Source organism: Oratosquilla oratoria, chromosome 21 (genome assembly GCF_046742065.1).
Source record: "Oratosquilla oratoria isolate Oo_2021 chromosome 21, ASM4674206v1, whole genome shotgun sequence".
Taxonomy (NCBI): domain Eukaryota; kingdom Metazoa; phylum Arthropoda; class Malacostraca; order Stomatopoda; family Squillidae; genus Oratosquilla; species Oratosquilla oratoria.
In genome coordinates, this window is record NC_134797.1 from 59800206 (window position 1) to 59819830 (window position 19625).

The 19625-nt window shown below is 46.7% G+C and overlaps 1 protein-coding gene across 2 annotated transcripts in view; it reads right to left on the reverse strand.

The window, feature by feature from the left end:
* Positions 1–5249, reverse strand: part of ValRS (Valyl-tRNA synthetase) — a 51024-nt gene extending 45775 nt beyond the window's left edge. For both annotated transcript variants that reach the window (XM_076205040.1, XM_076205039.1), the window contains exons 1-2: positions 4954–5249; positions 1355–1504 (exon numbers count right to left, since the gene is read on the reverse strand). In XM_076205040.1, the coding sequence (XP_076061155.1) occupies positions 1355–1504; positions 4954–5136 (333 nt within the window). In that variant the 5' untranslated portion in view covers positions 5137–5249. The remainder of the gene's footprint in view (positions 1–1354; positions 1505–4953) is intronic.
* Positions 5250–19625: the final 14376 nt, after the last annotated feature.

Consider the following 19625-nt stretch of genomic DNA (forward strand, 5'->3'; position numbering starts at 1 on the left):
TTCTGCTGTTTCGTGGTTACAACACTGGCAGTTCTTGTTCCCTTTGGTGATCTATTCACATATTTATATCTTTTTATCCACCACCCCAGCCAAGCAGTCTCCTCCCTGAGGAATGCCATGTTCATGTCAATGTAATTGGAAATTATGGACATATACCAATGTGGAACTGTACATTAATTTAAGGTTAAGTACTTAAGTACGACAGGTGTGTGAAAGAAGGAAGCTGAAGATAAATGTGGGCAAAAGTATGGTGATGAGATGTGCAAAAGGAGAGAGTGACAGCAGGCTGGAAGTGAGCATTAAGAGTGAAAGACTGCAGGAAGTGGATAGTTTTAGATACTTGGTTGCGAATGTGACAGGAAAGGGAGGAGTTGAGGTGGAGGTAGAATGCAGATTGAGAGAAACGAGTAAATGCCTTGGTGGATTGAAAAGTGTAATGAGAAATAGACATCTGGGAATGGATGCTAAGAGGATGTTATATGAAGGAGTAATTGTGCCAATAGTATTGTACAGGGCAGAAACATGGAACATGAGAGGAGGAAGAGAGGAGTTTGAATGTGTTTGAGATGAAATGTCTGAGAAGTACAGATAGTAAGAAATGAGGAGTTGAGGAGGAGAACAGGGGTGGAAAGGGAGTTGGGAGATAGGGTTGATGAAAGAGTATTAGGATGGTTTGGACACATGAAAAGAATGAGTGAAGAAAGATTAGTAAAAGAAGTGTGGAAGGCAGAGGTGGAAGGAATGATTATGAGGGGGCATCCTAAGATGAGATGGGGTGAAAGGGGCATTACAGAAGAGAGGAGTGTCTGTGGAGGAAGGACGGGAAGACAGAAGATAGGGGTGAATGGAGAGGGGTTGTGTATAGATGATGCTGTGATGCATGAGGGGGAGTGGGTGGGGGATGGGGGGTGAGAAAGTATGTATGAGAAAAAATTTGACACAGCCCGAAGGGATTTCTCCCCGTCTTCTGCTTTTCTGCATGGGGGGACGGAGAAGGGGGGTCACCGAATTTATGAAGCGGCCTTGGTGTGGATGTGCTGTGTCTTGCGACACTGCTTCTGACACAGGGCAGTGGACAGGATGCAGGGATGACCCATCATACAGGAGGTGTCAAGATAAAAGGGAGGGAGGAGGATGGAGGGGAATGGAATATATAGGAAATGGAATGGGTGGGAGTGGTTTCTATGCCTTTTTCTTTTTGGCTACCCCTTGTGTAGGAGAAAAAACCCTTTGGTATATGCATCTATGTATGATAAATTGGAAAATAGGTGACAGGACCCCATAATTGTTGCTCCTTTCCTGTATACTACAATTATATACAGTCAAAATTCTAGAGGTAAATACCACCACTTACCATGTATTCTGGCTTGAAGAATCCCTCTTTCTTCCACCAATCATTCCAAGCAGCTTCCACATATCGAGGACTGTATGCAGCCGGCAGTTCAACCCGAGTGTCTTTCTTCTCTCCCTTTGGAGTCGCTATGTCATAAGTTACCACCTGTTTCTGTTGATTACAAAGGCAACAAAATTATTAACTAAAGTCCTGTGAACTAAAACCAAATTAAAATAATACATAAGATTTAAATTTTTACATCAAACTACATGAAAAATTTGTTGCAATATGCAAAACCCCAAGATAATGTACACATCACTTATGTAAACTTAGTAGTCTATCCAATAATTTTTGTGACAGTCGCATGCAGGATTCGAACCTACTACTTTCGGCCACACGTAAGATCACCTTCACAGAGCCTTAACCCACTACACCAACAGAGACTTAAGTCTCTGTTGGTGTAGCGGGTTAAGGGTCTGTGAAGGTGATCTTACAGGTGACCGAAAGCAGTAGGTAGAATCCTGCATACCACTGTCATAACAATTATTGGATCTATGTTGCTGGATGGGGTAGTGCGAGAGGTAAATGCAAGGGTAGTTGGTCAGGGATTGGAGATGGTTAAAGAAAATGGAGAAAAGTGGGAGGTGAGCCAGCTGTTGTTTGCTGACGACACTGTGCTTGTGGCAGGATCGGAGGAGGGACTGAGGAAGTTGGTGACAGAGTTTGGGAGAGTATGTGATATAAGAAAGCTAAAGATAAATGTGGGTAAAAGTAAGGTGATGAGATGTACAAGGGGTGAAAGTGGCAGTAGACTGGAAGTGAGCATTAAGGGAGAGCAACTGGAGGAAGTGGATAGTTTTAGATATTTGGGTGCAAATGTGGCAGGAAAAGGTGGAGTGAAGGTGGAGGTAGAATGTAGATAGAGAGAAGCGAGTAAATGCCTTGGTGGATTGAAGAGTGTAATGAGGAATAGACATTTGGGAATGGATGCTAAGAGGAGACTGTATGAAGGAGTGATTGTGCCAACAGCACTGTATGGGGCAGAAACATGGAGCATAAGAGAGGAAGAGAGAAGGAGTTTGAATGTGTTTGAGATGAGGTGTCTGAGAAGTATGATGGGGGTTACTAGGCTAGATAGTGAGAAATGAGGAGGTGAGGAGGAGAACAGGGGTGGAAAGGGAGTTGGGAGATAGGGTTGATGATAGAGTATTAGGATGGTTCGGACACATGGAAAGAATGAGTGAAGAAAGACTAGTAAAAGAGGTATGAAAGGCAGATGTGGAGGAAGTGAACATGAGGGGACGTCCTAGGATGAGGTGGATGGATGGGGTGAAGGGGGCTTTGGGGAAGAAGGGAATGTCTACTGAGGAAGGACGGGAGAGGACAGAAGACAGGGGTGAATGGAGAATGGTTGTATATGGATGATGTTGTGATGCATGAGGTGGAATGGGCGGGGTGATGGGGGGGTGAGGTAGTATGTGTGAGCAAAATTTGATGCAGCCCAAAGGGATTTCTCCCCGTCTTCTCCTTTTATGCATGGGGGGACGAAGAGGGGGGTCGCCGATTTAATGAAGCGGCCTTGCTGTGGATGTGCTGTGTCTTGCGACACTGCTTCTGACCCAGGGCAGTGGACAAGGTGCAGGGATGACCCGTCATCTAGGAGGTGCTGAGATGAGAGGGAGGGTAGAGGGATGTTGAGTGTATTCAGGGATGGAATGGGTGGGAATGATTTTATGCCTTTTCCTTTCTGGCTACCTCCCTTGTAAGGGGGAAAAAGCCTTGATGTATGTATGTATGTATGTATGTTGCTTTTACTAGTGAATTTCTCTCTTAGTAGTCTATCTTTCGATATACCAACAGGCTTCTTTTACCTTATAAGGGAGGTAGGCAGCCAAGGCATATACCCATCCCATCCATCACCCAATTGTTTTCCCTTTATCTTAGCTCCTCATGGATGACAGGGTCATTCTTGTCCCTTGCCCATAATGCCTTCTTTCAATGAACATGTAATACAACTGGATCTAGCCTGCTAGTTGTTTCCTTCATTAAGTATCCAGTTTGAGATCATATCTAGTCCTTTGGCTTTTGTCACATCCAATAAAGATACATCTATCCTCAGACTTCTGTTAGTTCATTTTCCACAAAAATCAAAAACAAATATGACATCTCAAAGCTCTTGTTGTGCTCCAAGTTGTTGATAGTGTATTGCTTTAAGTAAGTTTGGTCAATTTTTAGAAGTGCACACCCATGTGATATAGCATGTAAAATTAATATACATTTTGTAAATTGTAATACATAAATGTAATATATATTTTTCTTGGTGGATATCAGTAACAGAAAAAGATGCTAAAAGTGATACACTAATACATGGAGCCACAGCGGTGGCTTGTGACGCCATCTTTGTTTTGATAGATGTAGAGGTCAAAGAAATTAAAGTATGATAAATTTGTCTAACCTAACCTGCATTTAGTACTGCAATACTAGAGGTCGTTTAGTACTGCAATTCTAGAGATCATTAGGGTCATTGTCAGGGACACTGACAGCTGATTTTGGTATCCGATTGGACAGCAGGATGTAAAGGAGTTTCATAGTTTGAAGAAAAGTACAAAGTTCAGCTCCATAGCACTGTTTTAAGAATATGGTGGCATGGTGGTATCCCTTGAAGTGAGAGAACACTCAGAACACAATGTCAACACCATCATCAAACTGACATCGACAGGACAGGATAGACATGGTGTCTCGAACCTAGTGTCGCTGCTCCTTTCAGTGGTATATCTGTTTTTAGCAGTTTTTTGAGAATGATTTCTGCCAGTAAAAATGTATATTACACTGGTGTATATTTACAAAATCAATATTTAACTTTCTATTGCTATATCATGTAGTTGTGCACTTCTGAAAAAAAAAATACAAGTTTTCTTGTTATTGATTTCCACCAAGAAAAATACATTATGTTGATGTATTTAAATTTACAAAATATTGAATTCTTTATTGATACGCTTAGGTGAGCACTTCTAAAAATTTACTACACATTTTTTCTTTTTATTTATTTTTTTTTTATTTGAAAGATCCATTTTTTCTATGGAATGGTTACATTAGATTAGGTTAAATTAGGTTAGTTTAGAAGCTATTGGCCAACATAAATTTCGCATTAAATATCCATGCTTGCGTGCATCTGGAATTTTACCCCCCTTTGACTTTGACTATGAGGTTGTAATTTCCAAATCTGCCTAGCAACAACTATGACCAGTGTTTCTATTTCTTTGTGGACATGGTACTGATGTGTCAGCAAAAATTTCTCATTTAGTTCATAAGTTTCAAAATGTTAATTAAGCACAAGATGGAACTAGTGTTGCTAAGTTCTTGCTAGAAACAAAATAAATAATTAAGTAAAAATAAAAATCCTGTTGAGGTACTTCCTACATCCTCATACATTAGTTGCACTTGCAATAACATTCTATATATCCATTATATAGGAAAGAAATGGTCTCATCTGGTGTCATGACCCTAAGGCTAAGTAAGTCGAAAGTGTGAGGCTATGTCTATGGCAACACAAATGTCCGTACTGATGAACAAAATATATAACGTTATCATGTCAAAACACAAGTCAGAAATACGTTTACCTCTTCCTTCTTTTCCTTGCATTTAACACTTTCAGCTGGAGCTGCTGGACTCTGCTTAGCTTGCTTTTCTTGAAACTTCTTGAGCTTCGCGGCTTTCTTAGCTTCCTTCTCAAGTTGTTTAGCAGTTTTAGGTTTATCTCCTACCTCATTGGGAAGAGGTGGTATCTGCTTATCATCGGCCATTGTTAGTTAGTTTATCACAATTATAGCCTCGTAGACTAGTAATCAGGTGCTCGTCCCACTCCTTTCCTTGACCACATGGATGTCCTGACGAAATCGTACCACTAACACCACAAATATTTACACCCGGCAATAGGACATATTTCCACAGAAATAGGACAGTTCAAAATAGGACAATAAAAAACCATCAGAAGTGCGAGAAATATATACTCGTATCTATTTAATCAGATAAGTGTCGATTGTGGGAATATCAAAATGATGAAATATATATAGATAAAATGCAAGGAATGCACGGAAATCAGCAGTCAGTTTTAATGTACCTACCATTTACGTGTACTCATTTACATAACTGTAATGTACAGGGATGGAGCAACGTTCGTTGAATCCCGTCTTCTACTCTTCATTTCATCATAACTAGCATCAAATTCCAACCTGGGTTATATCACCCAAGTTTTTTAGCTATACCAAGTATTTATGATCTGTATGGGAAACTATTCTTCACATCCTTAATTTAGACAGTAGGTCTTCCTTGTTTGCATGGCCTCGTAAATTCCTCCTATCCTTAATAAAGAGATTTCTTCTGTTAGTGCAATCCCCCTTTAGTGACTTGAATAATATAATCATATTATCTCTTTCTCTTCGATCTTTCAAATTTGGCAAACCCAATGTTTAAGTTTTTCGTTCTATGGCTTATCTGCCAAGCCGGGGACCAGTTTGGTTGCGACCTTTTTTATTCTCTCGATCTTGCCTATACCCTTCACTGTGTGAGGAAATCACAATGACATATGTGACAGTCTTGGACGGATCAAGGGTTGAGACGAGATTTTAAATCATCTTTTCATCTGAACAGTGGAAAGCCAATTTCATCTTCAGCAATCTGTACGTCTTTCCCACAAGCCTGCTGATATGTCTATCAGTTTTTTTTACACACCTCGAAATCTTTCTCTCTTCTGCTTATTGTAATGGGTTCACTTCCCAGATTATAGTTTAAATGTGGTTTTGTGCAGCTATTGTCATGTCCCGTAATTTGCATTTATTTTATTCATTTCCCATTCTTGACTCCATGCAAAATAGCGTCTAATCTTTTTACAATAGCCTACAGTCCTCGTTTTCACGCTTCTTGTGATTTTGCATTACTAGCAAACATATTGGCATAACTTGTTATACCATCCATCATGCCATTGTCATGGACAAGAAACATTATTGGTGCAAGCACCGAACCTTATGAAACTCTACTCATTACTGCTCAACATCTTGACATTTTATCCTTAACTATTGCCCTCATGAATCTTCCTTTCAAAAAACATTTTATCTATTGTAGTAGTTTACCTCCCAGTCCTCCGCTATACTCCAATTCACACGTGAGTCAACTGTGAGTACGTTATCAAAAACCTTCTCTAGGTCTAGGTACACAGTCCACCCACCCCTTTTTTTTTTTTGCAGCACATCAATCACTCGAGTGAAAGCTTGAAATGTTCGACACACATGTGACCTTTGAAATCTGAAGCCAAACTGGGAGCTTTTGAAGAATAGGAGTCCCGATCGATTTGGAGTCCCTATTCTTTAAAAGGGCAAAACTGGGACTCCACTGTTCAAAAGGTATACCTAACCTAAAATGGATGATAAATTATCTAAGGTTGTGTTTATTTATTAATATGTTTGTTTATTTATTCTTCAAAAGGGCAAAAAATGGGACCATTGTTGTTCAAATGGGGGCAATTGTTCTTCAAAAGCTCCCCAAACTATCTGTCACAATGTCCATCTCTTCAAGATATTTGCTCCTTCGATCTTTCACAATCCCTTTTCACTATTGTGCTGCCAGTGATACCGGTTTATAATTCAATGGTGTCTCACTTCCACCTTTGTAAATTAGTACCAAATTTGCCTTTTTCCAACCAAGCGGCACTATGCCTTCTCTCAACGTACATATGATAAAACTGTGAATTATGTCCGCCAGTTGTTCCCTACGTTCTTATAGTATCCAGTTCGAAATCCCGTCAAGTCCTGAAGCTTTTGTCACATCCAGTGATCCCATGAGATTGACCACTTCCCTCACTTCCACATTCATATCTTTTAAACCTGTTTTTTTTCTCTCTCTCTCTCCTCGCGTCCTTCAAAAAATGTTCTTTGTGAAGACCGATTGAAAAATTGTTCATTATTTTTGTCTGAACTGAAGTCTCCGCAAAGACCTCACCATCTCCCATTAACTTGGTGATTACTTTCTTGTGACTCAATTTACAACTTACAATATAAATCTGTAAAACAATTTCGGTTCACCTTTGCATTTATCTTTTAAAATTGCGCTCTTCCTCCCTGCGAGTTCATTTTTATATTATCCATATATGTATAAATACGTGGAATAGCTTAGAAGGTGAAATAGCCCAAGCTCGAACAATACATGAATTCAAATCTAAATATACTGGAATTCAAGGATAAAGATCAAGTTGGAACTGTACATGAATTTGAGGATAGGTATGATAAAACTGGAGAGTAGGAGACGGAACCCATCGAACGTTGCTCCTTTCCTGTATAGTGTAATTATGTAAATACACAGGTACGAGGAGCTGGAACTAAAAGTTTTAGCTGAAAATTCCAGGCCATGATATTCACGGCGCCCACACCCAACCAACACTTGTACATGCAGGACGTGAGGCTGAAATTAGAAAGAATCCAAAGAGCAACGACAGAGGACGTGAGGCTGAAATTAGAAAGAATCCAAAGAGCAACGACAAAGATGGCACCAACACTCTCTAAATTGATATACGAACAAAGATCCTCCAAACTGGTACTAACAACCCTGGAACAGATAAGAAAAAGAGGAGATCTACTGGTCATTTACAGTCATGAAAGGCATGGAAGTCCTTGACAGAGAAGATCTATTAAAGTGGGATAAAAGAAAAACAAGAGGACATGAAAAGAAACTCAAAAAGGATAGTTATAGAATAGATATGAAAAAAAAGTAGTTTCCCACATAGAGTGGTGGATGTCTGGAACAATTTGGACGAAGCAACAGTGTGTGGAAAAACTATACAAGAATTTAAGAACAAACTAGAAGCTGAAAGATATAAAGACGGGTCACTACGAGCATAGCTCCCTTCCCGTATGATACAACTAGGTAAATACAGGTGAGAACCAACCTGAAGAGGAACACGACAAGACCAGTCAAGGGAACGTCCTACGCCGTCCTGCAATTTTACTGGGTGTAAAATGTCCACTCCCTAGCCGACTACAGTGTGCCTTCTCTTGTTGCGCTCGGCGCCGGTCTGCAACAGATAGGCGAGGCATCCAGAACCACTCCTATGTTAACCGAGTGTGGTCTGCCCAGGTGAACCAGCGTCTGTGTGCTGTAGAGCGAGACCCGCCCGGTTCCCGTCGTCATCAGAACTCGAATGATTTCGTGGCTTGCAGGTTGTGACCAAGATCCTCCTACATGACAACGAGACAGCAGTACGCATCAGGGTTAGAAGAGTCTTGCCTGGAGTTAGAGTCGTCGGTAAGTCCAAGAACCTTCTGGATATCGATTAGCTCTTACAAAAGCCCGACCGCCCTGCCGATGAATACTAGAAACCACCACCATGGCAGCAACCGCCTGTAGAGGTCACTTCCACACCTCTACCTACAGAGGAAGCTTCGTGGCCCACGGAGAAGCTACGGCAGGTCGCTCTAGCACAGGACTGGGCCTCTGGGAGTGCGACTTCATGGATGGTTCCGTTGGCCGAGGCAGAGGCACATCTGGGGCGGCAGTGGTCACTGGAGGGGAGGTTATCTCCTGGAGAAAATTGCACAGCTGCTCCTCCACATTATAAACGGAAATGGTTGCCAGTCAGCCAGCCAGAATATCTTCGGGCACACCATTGACCACCGCGAGGAAACGATCACCCATAGCCGCCTTGCATGCACCTGAACAGGCACGGCCCTCCCATGACGCTGTCCTCAACACGACCACGTTGAGTCTCATTCAGATCCTGGCAGCCACCGGAAAGCGACTGAATCTCAACTGGATTCACAGGATCACGAGGACGCAGATGCAGCGGCACGAGCCGCCTCAATCGCTCCCCCCGTCGATTATCAGGTCCCAACGACCACTGGCAGGAGTCGCAGGACTCATCCGACTCACCCAGGGTTGTCAGATGCTCCCGAACTAAGATGGCATTCATGAGTTTGAATTATGGTATTTCCTGGCAAATAGCAGGCTGATATTGAAAACCATAAATAAAGCAATTATTTTACCAATGTTTCCATTTATATATATATTTAAAAAAAAAAAAACTTAAATGAAAGCTAACATTCATTTCGCAATTCAAAAATTTCATTGAAGATCAGCCTTACAACAACATACCTCTTAGACTACCATTGCTGAAAAAAGACATATTTATGTCATCTACTAGGAAAAAGATTTTCTTTCTTTTTCTTTGGGCTTTTATGGATCTGGAAAAGGCTTACGACAGGGTAGACAGGAGGCCACTGTGGGAGGTACTGCAGATGTATGGGATAGGAGGAAAGCTGTTAAGAGCAGTCAAGAGTTTTTGCGAGAGTAGTGGAGCTTGCGTTAGGATTGGAGGTGGAGAGAGTGAGTGGTTTGAGGTAAAGGTGGGACTTCGTCAGGGGTGTGTTATGTCGCCCTGGCTGTTCAATCTTTACATGGATGGGGTGGTGCGAGAGGTGAATGCAGGGGTGGTGGGTCAGGGGTTAGAGATGATTAAAGAAAATGGAGAAAAGTGGGAGATGAGCCAGTTGTTGTTTGCTGACGACACTGCGCTTGTAGCAGGAACAGAGGAGGGATTGAGGAGGTTGGTGACAGAGTTTGAGGTGTGTGAAAGGGGGGGCTGAGGTTGGATGTGGGCAAGGGTAGGGTGATGAGATGTACAAGGGGAGAGAGTGACAGTAGGCTGGGAGTGAGCATTAAGGGTGAGAAACTGGAGGAGGTGGATAGTTTCGGGTACTTGGGTGCAAGTGTGGCGGGAGGGGGGTTGGGGTGGAATGTAGATTGAGAGAAGCGAGTAAATGCCTTGGTAGATTAAAAAGTGTAATGAGAAATAGACATCTGGGAATGGATGCTAGGACGAGGTTGTGTGAAGGAGTTATTGTGCCAACAGCAATGCACGGGACAGAAACATGGAACATGAGAGAGGAAGAGAGAAGGAGTTTGAATGTGTTTGAGATGAGGTGTCTGAGAAGTATGATAGGGGTTACTAGGCTAGATAGAGTAAGAAATGAGGAGGTGAGGTGAAGAACAGGGGTGGAAAGGGAGTTGGGAGATGGGGTTGATGAAATAGTATTAGGATGGTTTGGACACATGGAAAGAATGAGTGAAGAAACATTTGTAAAATAAGTGTGGAAGGCAGAGGTGGAAGGAGTGAATATGAGGGGGCGTCCTAGGATGAGATGGATGGATGGGGTGAAAGGGGCTTTACAAAAGAGAGGAATGTCTGTGGAGGAAGGATGGGAGAGGGCAGAAGATAGGGGTGAATGGAGAAGGGTTGTGTATAGATGATGCTGTGATGCATGAGTGGGAGTGGGTGGGGGATGGTGAGTGAGGAAGTATGTGTGAGAAAAAAAATGACGCAGCCCGAAGGGAATTCTCCCCGTCTTTCTACTTTTCTACATGTGGGGACGAAGACGGGTGGGGGATGGGGGGTCGCCGAATTTATAAAGCGCACTTAGTATGAATGTGCTGTGTCTTGCCACACTGCTTCTGACCCAGGGAAGTGGACAGGATGCAGAGATGACCCATCATCCATGAGGTGCTAAGATAGGGAGGAGGGTGGAGGGGAGTGGAATATATGGGAAATGAAATGGGTGGGAGTGATTTCAATGCCTTTTTCTTTTTGGCTACCCCCCGTGTAAGGGGGAAAAAGCCTTTGGTATATGTATGTATGTACTAGGAAAAAATAGAACACTGAGAGGTAATGATTCATTTGACATACTTTATTGAAAAAATTGTTTGCAACTATATGATAATAAAACAGAATAATGTTCGCATTAAAGGCTTCAATCCAACACATACAACAGATATACTCCTACTTTGAAAACATTTAGTCAATAATTGAAGTACTTCTTCCTCTTTATTATCACTTGATAAAATCCCCCAGCATTTATTTTACTAATAGCATATTAAGCGATTAGTAAGTAAACACATGTGCTGAGTCAAATGAAACACTCATCACTTAGTCAAAAGGGTCGGCATTGAGTGTTCGACAGTTCCTTCCCCTGGATTACTAGACATAAGATTTTATGACAATTTAGGTCGACCTGTATCCAAATGGAATCACAAGAGGAAAAAAATAAAAGAAAATATATAAACTTGTTTTACTTGTACATATAAGTGCTGTGGTACAAAAATATGCTTCACAGAATCCTTCTGACACAAAAGTAATTAAATCCTAAAAAAAAAAAAAAAAAAAAAAAAAAAAAAAAAAAAAAAAAAAAAGTTGCCAAATGTAAATTTACAGTATGTGGACACCACAGCCCGCGAAAATATAATTACGCATTACGTGATCCCAAGTGGCACACGCCCAACAACCAAAACACCGCGTTACTAGAACTGAGAAGAGCAGAATTCCATACAGGGATTTTTTTTCATGAACTAGGAGATGACTACTGACATTAAGCTTTAGGATTTATTGGGGCTGTACGCGTAGACAGAAGCAGGGGGTTGATTTGAAATTTATTACGAGTACAAAAGCCATGCGTAGCCGAAGGCTGGCACTTCTTGCTATGGAAAATAATTATATCGTACCCCGTGAGGGTACAAACCACTGATCTAGATATAACTGGATCACGGATCGGTGTCGAGATTATGAGGTCGGCGGCAGCCATGATGTTAGTACCAAAACAAAGTCACGCCACGCGATCACTGATGTGATACAGTTACAGTTCTCGGCAGCTTTCGCTCCCATATACATATTCAACGATCATTTTACAATGCCAACTTGTGCTGCATTCAACTGCACCAACCGGAGAAAAGGTGGATGTGAGCAGTCCTTCCACTTGTAAGTAAATTAAGGTTTTATTACCCTAAACATCCCGATACCCATCAACAAATGATGCGGCCATCAGGAGCCATAAAATGTTGCCCACCAACTCTTTTGTTAGGTGTTGTCATGTTAATGCTATGTATTTATTATCTGTAAGAAATAGATCTAGCAGCAACCCATTTGTCACGAATGTAATCGTGGCAATAGCAGGATAGATATTTATCATTTAAAAATATCTTATAAGGCTCAAACGCTGTCCAGAGCTGTGTAGCTGTATAGAACCAGTTGTTCTTCCTGATTACATGTGTAGGCTTTTTCTATATTGTGAAGTGTGAGGAATTCATATTAGATGGGCTGAATTACTATTGGGGGCCCGTTCAAAAATTATGTAACGTTTTTTCTGGTGAAATTCGACACCCCCCACCTCATGTAACATTGCGTAACACTGGGCGTTACACCTCGCTGTATTACATAACACTGATTACAACTAATTACAACTCGGCACCCCCATCAAGTGTAGGCCAGATCCGCCAAACACCCCTCCCCCTTGACTTCTCACCAAAACATACTCATTTTTATTTGTCCTGTGTGAAATTGTTTAGGATTGCATCAAAGAATGAAACATGGTATGATGTTTTTGGATTTTTTTGCTCGATATTTATTGCTCGATCTATTAAGGATATGCTATTTCAGTGCATAATTTATGACATAAATTAATAAATAAATATAAATAACAATTATTAGCGTTGCGTAGCACTGTTGAAAACACCCCCACACCCTCGTAACTCATCGCATCTACCATGCACCCCCCCCCCCGCGTTACATACTCTTTGAATGGCCCCTTACATGTTCACCACTTTAATGTGATATTTTACTATTTGAAACAATTTAGATCATAGATATGGCAATTTTTCGGTGGAAAGAATCTGGACACTTGTGCTTATACATCGGGGGCAGCCATCATGTTCCGTGTTGGCTGCCCTTATGGTCCGAAGTATCTGAAGATCATCAATGAAAGAAACTTTCATTGGCCAGTGTTTAACAGATTCCAAGAAGAAAGAAAACGAAGAACACGGTAACTGCCGATAGACTAAGTACACTGCGCATGCGCATCGCTGGACTTGGGCAGGGAAGGCCAGGATACCTCATTAAGCTTTTTCGGACCGTGTCGTCGACATCTCCTCTAGAAGGCAGCACTCTTCCTTCTCGTCCGACCCCACTCCTCTTCATGGTAAGTTCCGAAAAAGTTTTTGGCCGTTTCCATTCTCTATCTCTCCCGTGTGAGTTAGAGAAATGTGGCGGCTGTGGTTTTTGTGCGCGGGGACTTAGAACTTCCGGGGTTGTTCCACATGTGTACTCCCTCAGTTCTTTTTCCTCTCGCTAGATTAACCTCCGTTTTTTATCGATCCTGTTGTTAGATTTTGTGTTCCGTCGTCTCGACGTACCACATTTTCTAACAATGGGTGGTTTTTGTTGTCCCATGCCGTCCTGAGGCCCGTGCGTGGGACCTCCTTGGTGTGATGGTGTGTGCTCACCACACTAGGGTTAGCAGTTTCTTCCCCCCCCCCTCCTCGGAATCGGTTGTTCCCTGGGTACTCCGTTCTCCTTTGAGGTTTGGGGGACCTCTGAACGTTTGTTTCAGAGTAGACTCCTCTCGTTTTTACCGACGTTTCCTAGCCAGTTACGCCCGGTCTCGAGAGTACGTGTTCGGTTGTTCCCTGGGTACTCCGAACTCGTGGATGCGTGCTTCCACGCACCCCATAGTAGCTCTTGCTACGCTGCTTGGTTCCTGATCTTAGCATCACCCTGAACCCACGCGGACCCTGTCCGCCGTCCCCTCTTGGCAAAGGTGGACAACATTGGCCCGACACGTCACACACTCACCCCCGTGCCGGGCTACTGCCGTCGCCCGTCCTGCGAGGGACGGGTCGCGCCACCCTCCTAGCGTGGGTGACTACCCCGTTCCGGGGTACGGCTCTCACCAACACCAGTCGCCCACTGAGCTATCCTGGTGTTGGTACCACCCTCTGGGTGTTTTTGTCGATGTACGGAGTTTTGGGCAACCCGTACCTCTCGAGTCACGTTTTAGAATTGTTAGTCACTCCTCCCTTGGTGGACTACTTCTAACTCCGTGCATTTGATCTTTTCAGGCAGAGTGTGCTGACCTGATCTGTTCTCAGGATGGCTGCACCGCTAAGGTGGCTAGAGACGGCCACCTCGCCTGCTCCACGCACTCGTCCTGTTTCGTAGACTTCCGCTACGACCCAACCGCCTGCCCCCAGTGTGAGTGTTGGTTGCAACAGTTGAGGCTCTACCCTAAAGACACTAGACCGGCTCCGCCTCCTCTAGTGTCCCTACGGGCGGTGTGGCAGCGCCTGAAAAAGGCAGCACAAAAGCGGGGCAGCCCGTGGGTAGAGGTTGCTGATCAAGCCCTGGCCCTGGAGCTGGGTCTCGTCAGGGCCCGTACGGTGTCTGGAGGCACCTCTGCCTCTCCTGAGCGTGCCTCATCTCAAGCAAGGCAACACTCTACCCCTAGGAGACGGTCACGCTCTCGTACCCGCTCCATTTCTAGGAGAAGCTCCACCTCGGGCTTCCATTCCCACTCCCGTACTAGCTCTCGGCCTACCCGCCGCTCTCGCTCTCCACACCAGTCAAAGGAGGAGCTACGCCCCTCGCCTGGGTGACGCTCCCCCTCGCCTACCCGGGACTGTGACACGCCTCGTTCACGCTCGTCTCCTCACGCGCACTTTCCCTCGCCTACCCGAGACCGTTTCTCCTCGAGTTCAGTGTCGCGCTCCCCATCCCTAGTGTCTCTTCCCCCACCGGCCTCGCCGCGTAAGAAACACAGTTCTAAGAGTAGGAGCAACGGAAAACCTCGCTCCCCTTCTTCCTCGTCTGCTCCCTCCCCATCGAGAGAGGACAGGCACCATAGACATAGACGGTCTAAAGGGCACAGGAGGAGGTCACGCTCCGGATCCCGCTCTCCTAGGACCACCAAGAGGCCCAATCTTTCTCTCCTCTCAGAGGTGCCGGGCTTCAGGGAAGAGATACTGAATTTGATCCGCCAGTCGCTACCCTCTCAGCCCTGGTATCATACTACTCCGCCTGCCCAGGGACCGGCACCAGCCCTCGCTCCCGGTCCGGCCCGCTCCTCTCCACCTCCCTCACCGAGCTTCGCCTCGTCACACTCGAGTGACGACGCGGACTGGGAGGAAGAAGATGAGCCTATAACTAACTTCGTTCCTTACAACTGGGCCCCTCTACCGTCTACGTGGTCGACGAAACACGAAGGAGGAAAGCTGATAGCGCTTGCCCCGGATCCTACCTCACCATCTGGTTTTGTGATTCGGACTGACGTCCTCATCAGTATCTCTACGGACGACAAAGGTGACCAGCGTATATCCTACAAACTGAAACCCTGGTCACAGGCGGAGCAGACACCACAGCAACCAAAGTTTGATCAAAAGACGTGCTTTGATGCTGTCAGAGCTATGCTCATGAATCCACTACTGTTTCCCGCCGACGTGTCACCCGTGTATAGAGAGCATGAGGTACCGATGATTCGCATGCCCGACTCGTCCTTCTTCCCCGCTGAGGCAAAGGGGAGAAATATGGACGCGGCTGCACTGGTCGAGACGGCCTCTCTCTCTACTAAGTCCGCTCCACCTAAACGTCCAGCACTACCATCTGTGCCCATACTCCCGCCTTCATCTTGTGTAGACCCTGCTCTACCCAGGATACTTTGGCGAGGTACGCAAACTACCTCCGATGCTCTCTCGCTCCCGTCCAGACTCAGTGAGCCAGAGAGTAAACTGGCCACTAAGGAGAAATCGGCCATGACAGAACTGGCCCACACTCTCTCAGTGGTTTCCCTGACCTCCACCCTGACACAAGCCCTACGCTCCCTGGCTAGCAAAGTGCACACCGCCTCCGACGGTCAACTCAGGTTTGTTCCTCAATCTCTGTCTGTGACTTCGTAAGTGCACTGGGTAATTTTGATGTTATATTTCTTATGGCATCTTATAATAATAATAACCTCTTCCCACGTGTCGTTCACAGGGACACCCTGAACCTCCTGAGTGAAGTGGGCGAGCAGACGGCGTCGCTAGTGGCAACAGCCCTACCCCACGCAGTCCGTGTCTTCGCCGAGGCTAGGGCCGACTCCCGCCGCTCCGCAGTGAAGTCTGTACCCGCGGAGGCTAGACAGGGTGTCATCAGGGCCAAACCACTCTCGCTCGACCTGTTCGACCGGGAGGCCACGGACCGAGTACTTGCAGCAATGCCGACCATCATACAAGTACCAGTTCCTCAGTATAGGTACGTGCATTATGCTTTCATTGTCTGTTATTACAGGACACATGATAACACCTTGCCTTACTTTCCACCATAAGTTACCTAATTCAAGGCATTTTCTCAGCTTTGACCGCTCTCTTCCCTCAGGCCGAGGCTGTCCACAGCTACCCACCAACAGGGGCACAAGAACATCCGCCCCGGCACTCGCTCCTTTCCGCATCGCAGCAAACAGCGTGGAGCGAACCAGCCGAGACGTGGTAAAGGGGGCGCGCCGAGCCAACAGAGACGGCACCGTAAGCAGCCCTCCTCCACCAACATCAACCGCTCCACCGACACGGCTCCCCAGACCGCCCAGCACACCAAGGCGGAACCAAGGGAGAAGTGATGCAGTGAGGGGCTGCCTACGGGGATGGGACCACGCGTGGCCCTCCCATGGATGGGCAGCCCGCACCATCAAACACGGCCTAACCTGGCCCTGGGAACAGCTGCCTCCTCTACGTCGTCCGCCCCCAGATACCGAGGTCTCAGCAGACGTCTTCCACCACGTCAGAGCCATGGTGGAGAAGGGTGTGGTAGAAAAAGCTCACGGCAAAGTCTTCCTTTCCCGCCTGTTTTCCGTGCCGAAGAAGAACTCGGACAAGACAAGGTTAGTCATGGACTTGAGCGCCCTAAACAAGTTTTTGAAGCCTCAACACTTCAAAATGGTAACGGTAGCTCAGGTCCGTGCTACCCTATCCAAAGAGGACTGGCTCGCGTCCCTGGATCTCCAGGACGCGTACTGGCACGTACCGATCCACACGAGGTTCCGACGCTTTCTGGCGTTCCAAGTGGGGACCGAGACGTACCAGTTCACCAGGCTCCCCTTCGGTCTCTCTCTTGCTCCGAGGATCTTCACCAAGCTCTCGAAGATCGTCACCTCGGTCCTCGCGGACCAAGGGGTGGCGACCCTCGTGTACCTAGACGACTGGCTAGTGTACTCTCCCTCTCGAGGACACTAACGAGCGTATTGGTAGCCGTAAGAGTATTAGGGGAGATGGGCTTCCTCTTAAACCTGCCCAAGTCCTCCCTAGTACCCTCACAACAGCTGGAGTGGCTCGGTATCCAATGGGATACGACTACAGCGACGCTGTCGTTGTCGCAAGACAACATCAGGAAGACTATCAAAAGCCTTCGCCGAGTCGCCTTCTCCCACACACTCTCCAGACGGCAGTGGGAGACGCTGCTCGGGATTCTCAACTTCGCCGCTCCCACGTTCCCCCTGGGTCGCCTCATGCACCGCCGCCTCACGCTGGAAGTCAACGCGGCCATACCCACCACGCACAGGGACAAACAGAAGCTTGTCCCTCCCGTCCTGCACACGCTACTGCGTGGCTGGTTAAGCCACGCCTCACGGCGTTCCGCCGTACCCTGGCTACCACCTCTCTACTCCCTCACCATCACCTCGGACGCATCAGACGTGGGCTGGGGGTACCAGTCCGATCGGGGCCACCAGAGTTGCGGCCCCTGGCCAGCAGGACTGAGAGAGGCACACATAAACGCCAGGGAACTTTGGGTGGTCCTCCGTTTCCTTCAGGACGAACCCAGCCTACCAGACAAAGCAGTCAGACTGTGCCTAGACAACTACCCGGCAGTGCACAATATCAACAGGCAGGGGTCATCGAGGTCACGCCAACTCCTCGAACTAGCGGAGAAAATTCTCACACTAGCTCACCACAGGAACATCCACCTATCCGCAGTGCACGTAAAGGGAGTGGACAACGACTGGGCCGACGCACTGTCACGTTTCAAGACGACATCAGTAGAATGGTCGCTCAAGACGACAGTGTTCCTCTCCCTGGTCTCCAGGTACGGAACCCCAGAGGTAGACCTCTTCGCGTCACCCACCAACACTCAGCTACCACAGTTCCTGTCACTAGCGGTACGGACCCAGGCAGGAGGCCCGGACGCGCTGACAGTGGACTGGAACAGGTGGGGCTACATATACCTCTTCCCTCCCCCGGCGACGAAGAAGCTGGTACACACCATCAGCAAGCTCAGGGACTACCGAGGCAAGGTGCTGCTGGTGGCTCCACTGTGGAAGGCTCAGCCGTGGTAGTAACTCTCCACAACTGGTGCCCCAATCCGCTCCTACTAGGCTCAACGTGCCTCGCGCAGCACGTAGCGGATCAGCTGCGCTCATCCTTAAATCTTCACGCTTGGTGTTTCTCAAAGCCGGACTCTCCTCGCTCTTTCCACCTAGCGTAGTTGACACCATGATAGCCGCTCACAGACCCTCCTCCATCAATCAATATGAGTCATGCTGGCGGAGGTTTCAGTCTTTCCTCACCAGGGAGAAAGTGAAGCTGGTTTCACAGGCCACGGTCTTGGCCTTCCTCGCCTGGCTGGGCAACAGCACCAACCGAGCGCCTTCCACGGTAGCTTCCCACCACTCGGCCCTTGCAGACCCGCTCAAGTTCAGCTTGGGTATCAGGGTGCACACCAGGGCACTAAAACTGCTCCTCAGGGGTCTGAGGGTTAAGCGCCCACCTTCTAGTAGGGTCACCCCAAAATGGTCGCTCCACAAAGTGCTACAGTTTTTAGAAACCCGTCTTGTTCCATTGAACAGTGCGGGCTACCTCATGAGAGCACTTTTTCTCATCGCCCTAGCTACAGGATTCAGGTCCTCTCAGCTAGCAGCACTCACCAGACACCCTCAGTTCTCTCAACTGGCTCAGGACGGTTCCTCTCTTACACTGTCACCCTCTCCGGCCTTCCTCGCTAAGAATGAGACATCAGAGAGCCTAATCGCTCCCATCACCATTCCCGCTCTCTTAGAGGGTGGCAGACCTCACCCTCTGTGCCCCGTGGCAGCCTACAGAGACTACCTACGTGACACACCACGGGTTAGCCCGGAGCACCTTTTCTACAATTCCACGTCGCTCAAACCACTCAAGGCTAGAGCGGTAGCCGCCCTGCTTTGCAAGATTATCAACCTAGCAGACCCGGGTAAGGCACCAAGAGCACACGCTATTAGGGGCCTCGCAGCCTCTCTCGCGTTCCTCCGTACCCATTCGGTGGATAAGGTGCAGAATCTGGGTGGATGGGCTTCCACTACCTCGTTCCGCACCAGGTACCTGATACACACGGTACGCCCGTCTCCCTGCGTAGCCATGGGAACCAGGCTACTCCCAGACGCGCCTCTCTCGCCTCGCCCCCCTCAGACGGCCTGCACCTCCCCTTCGA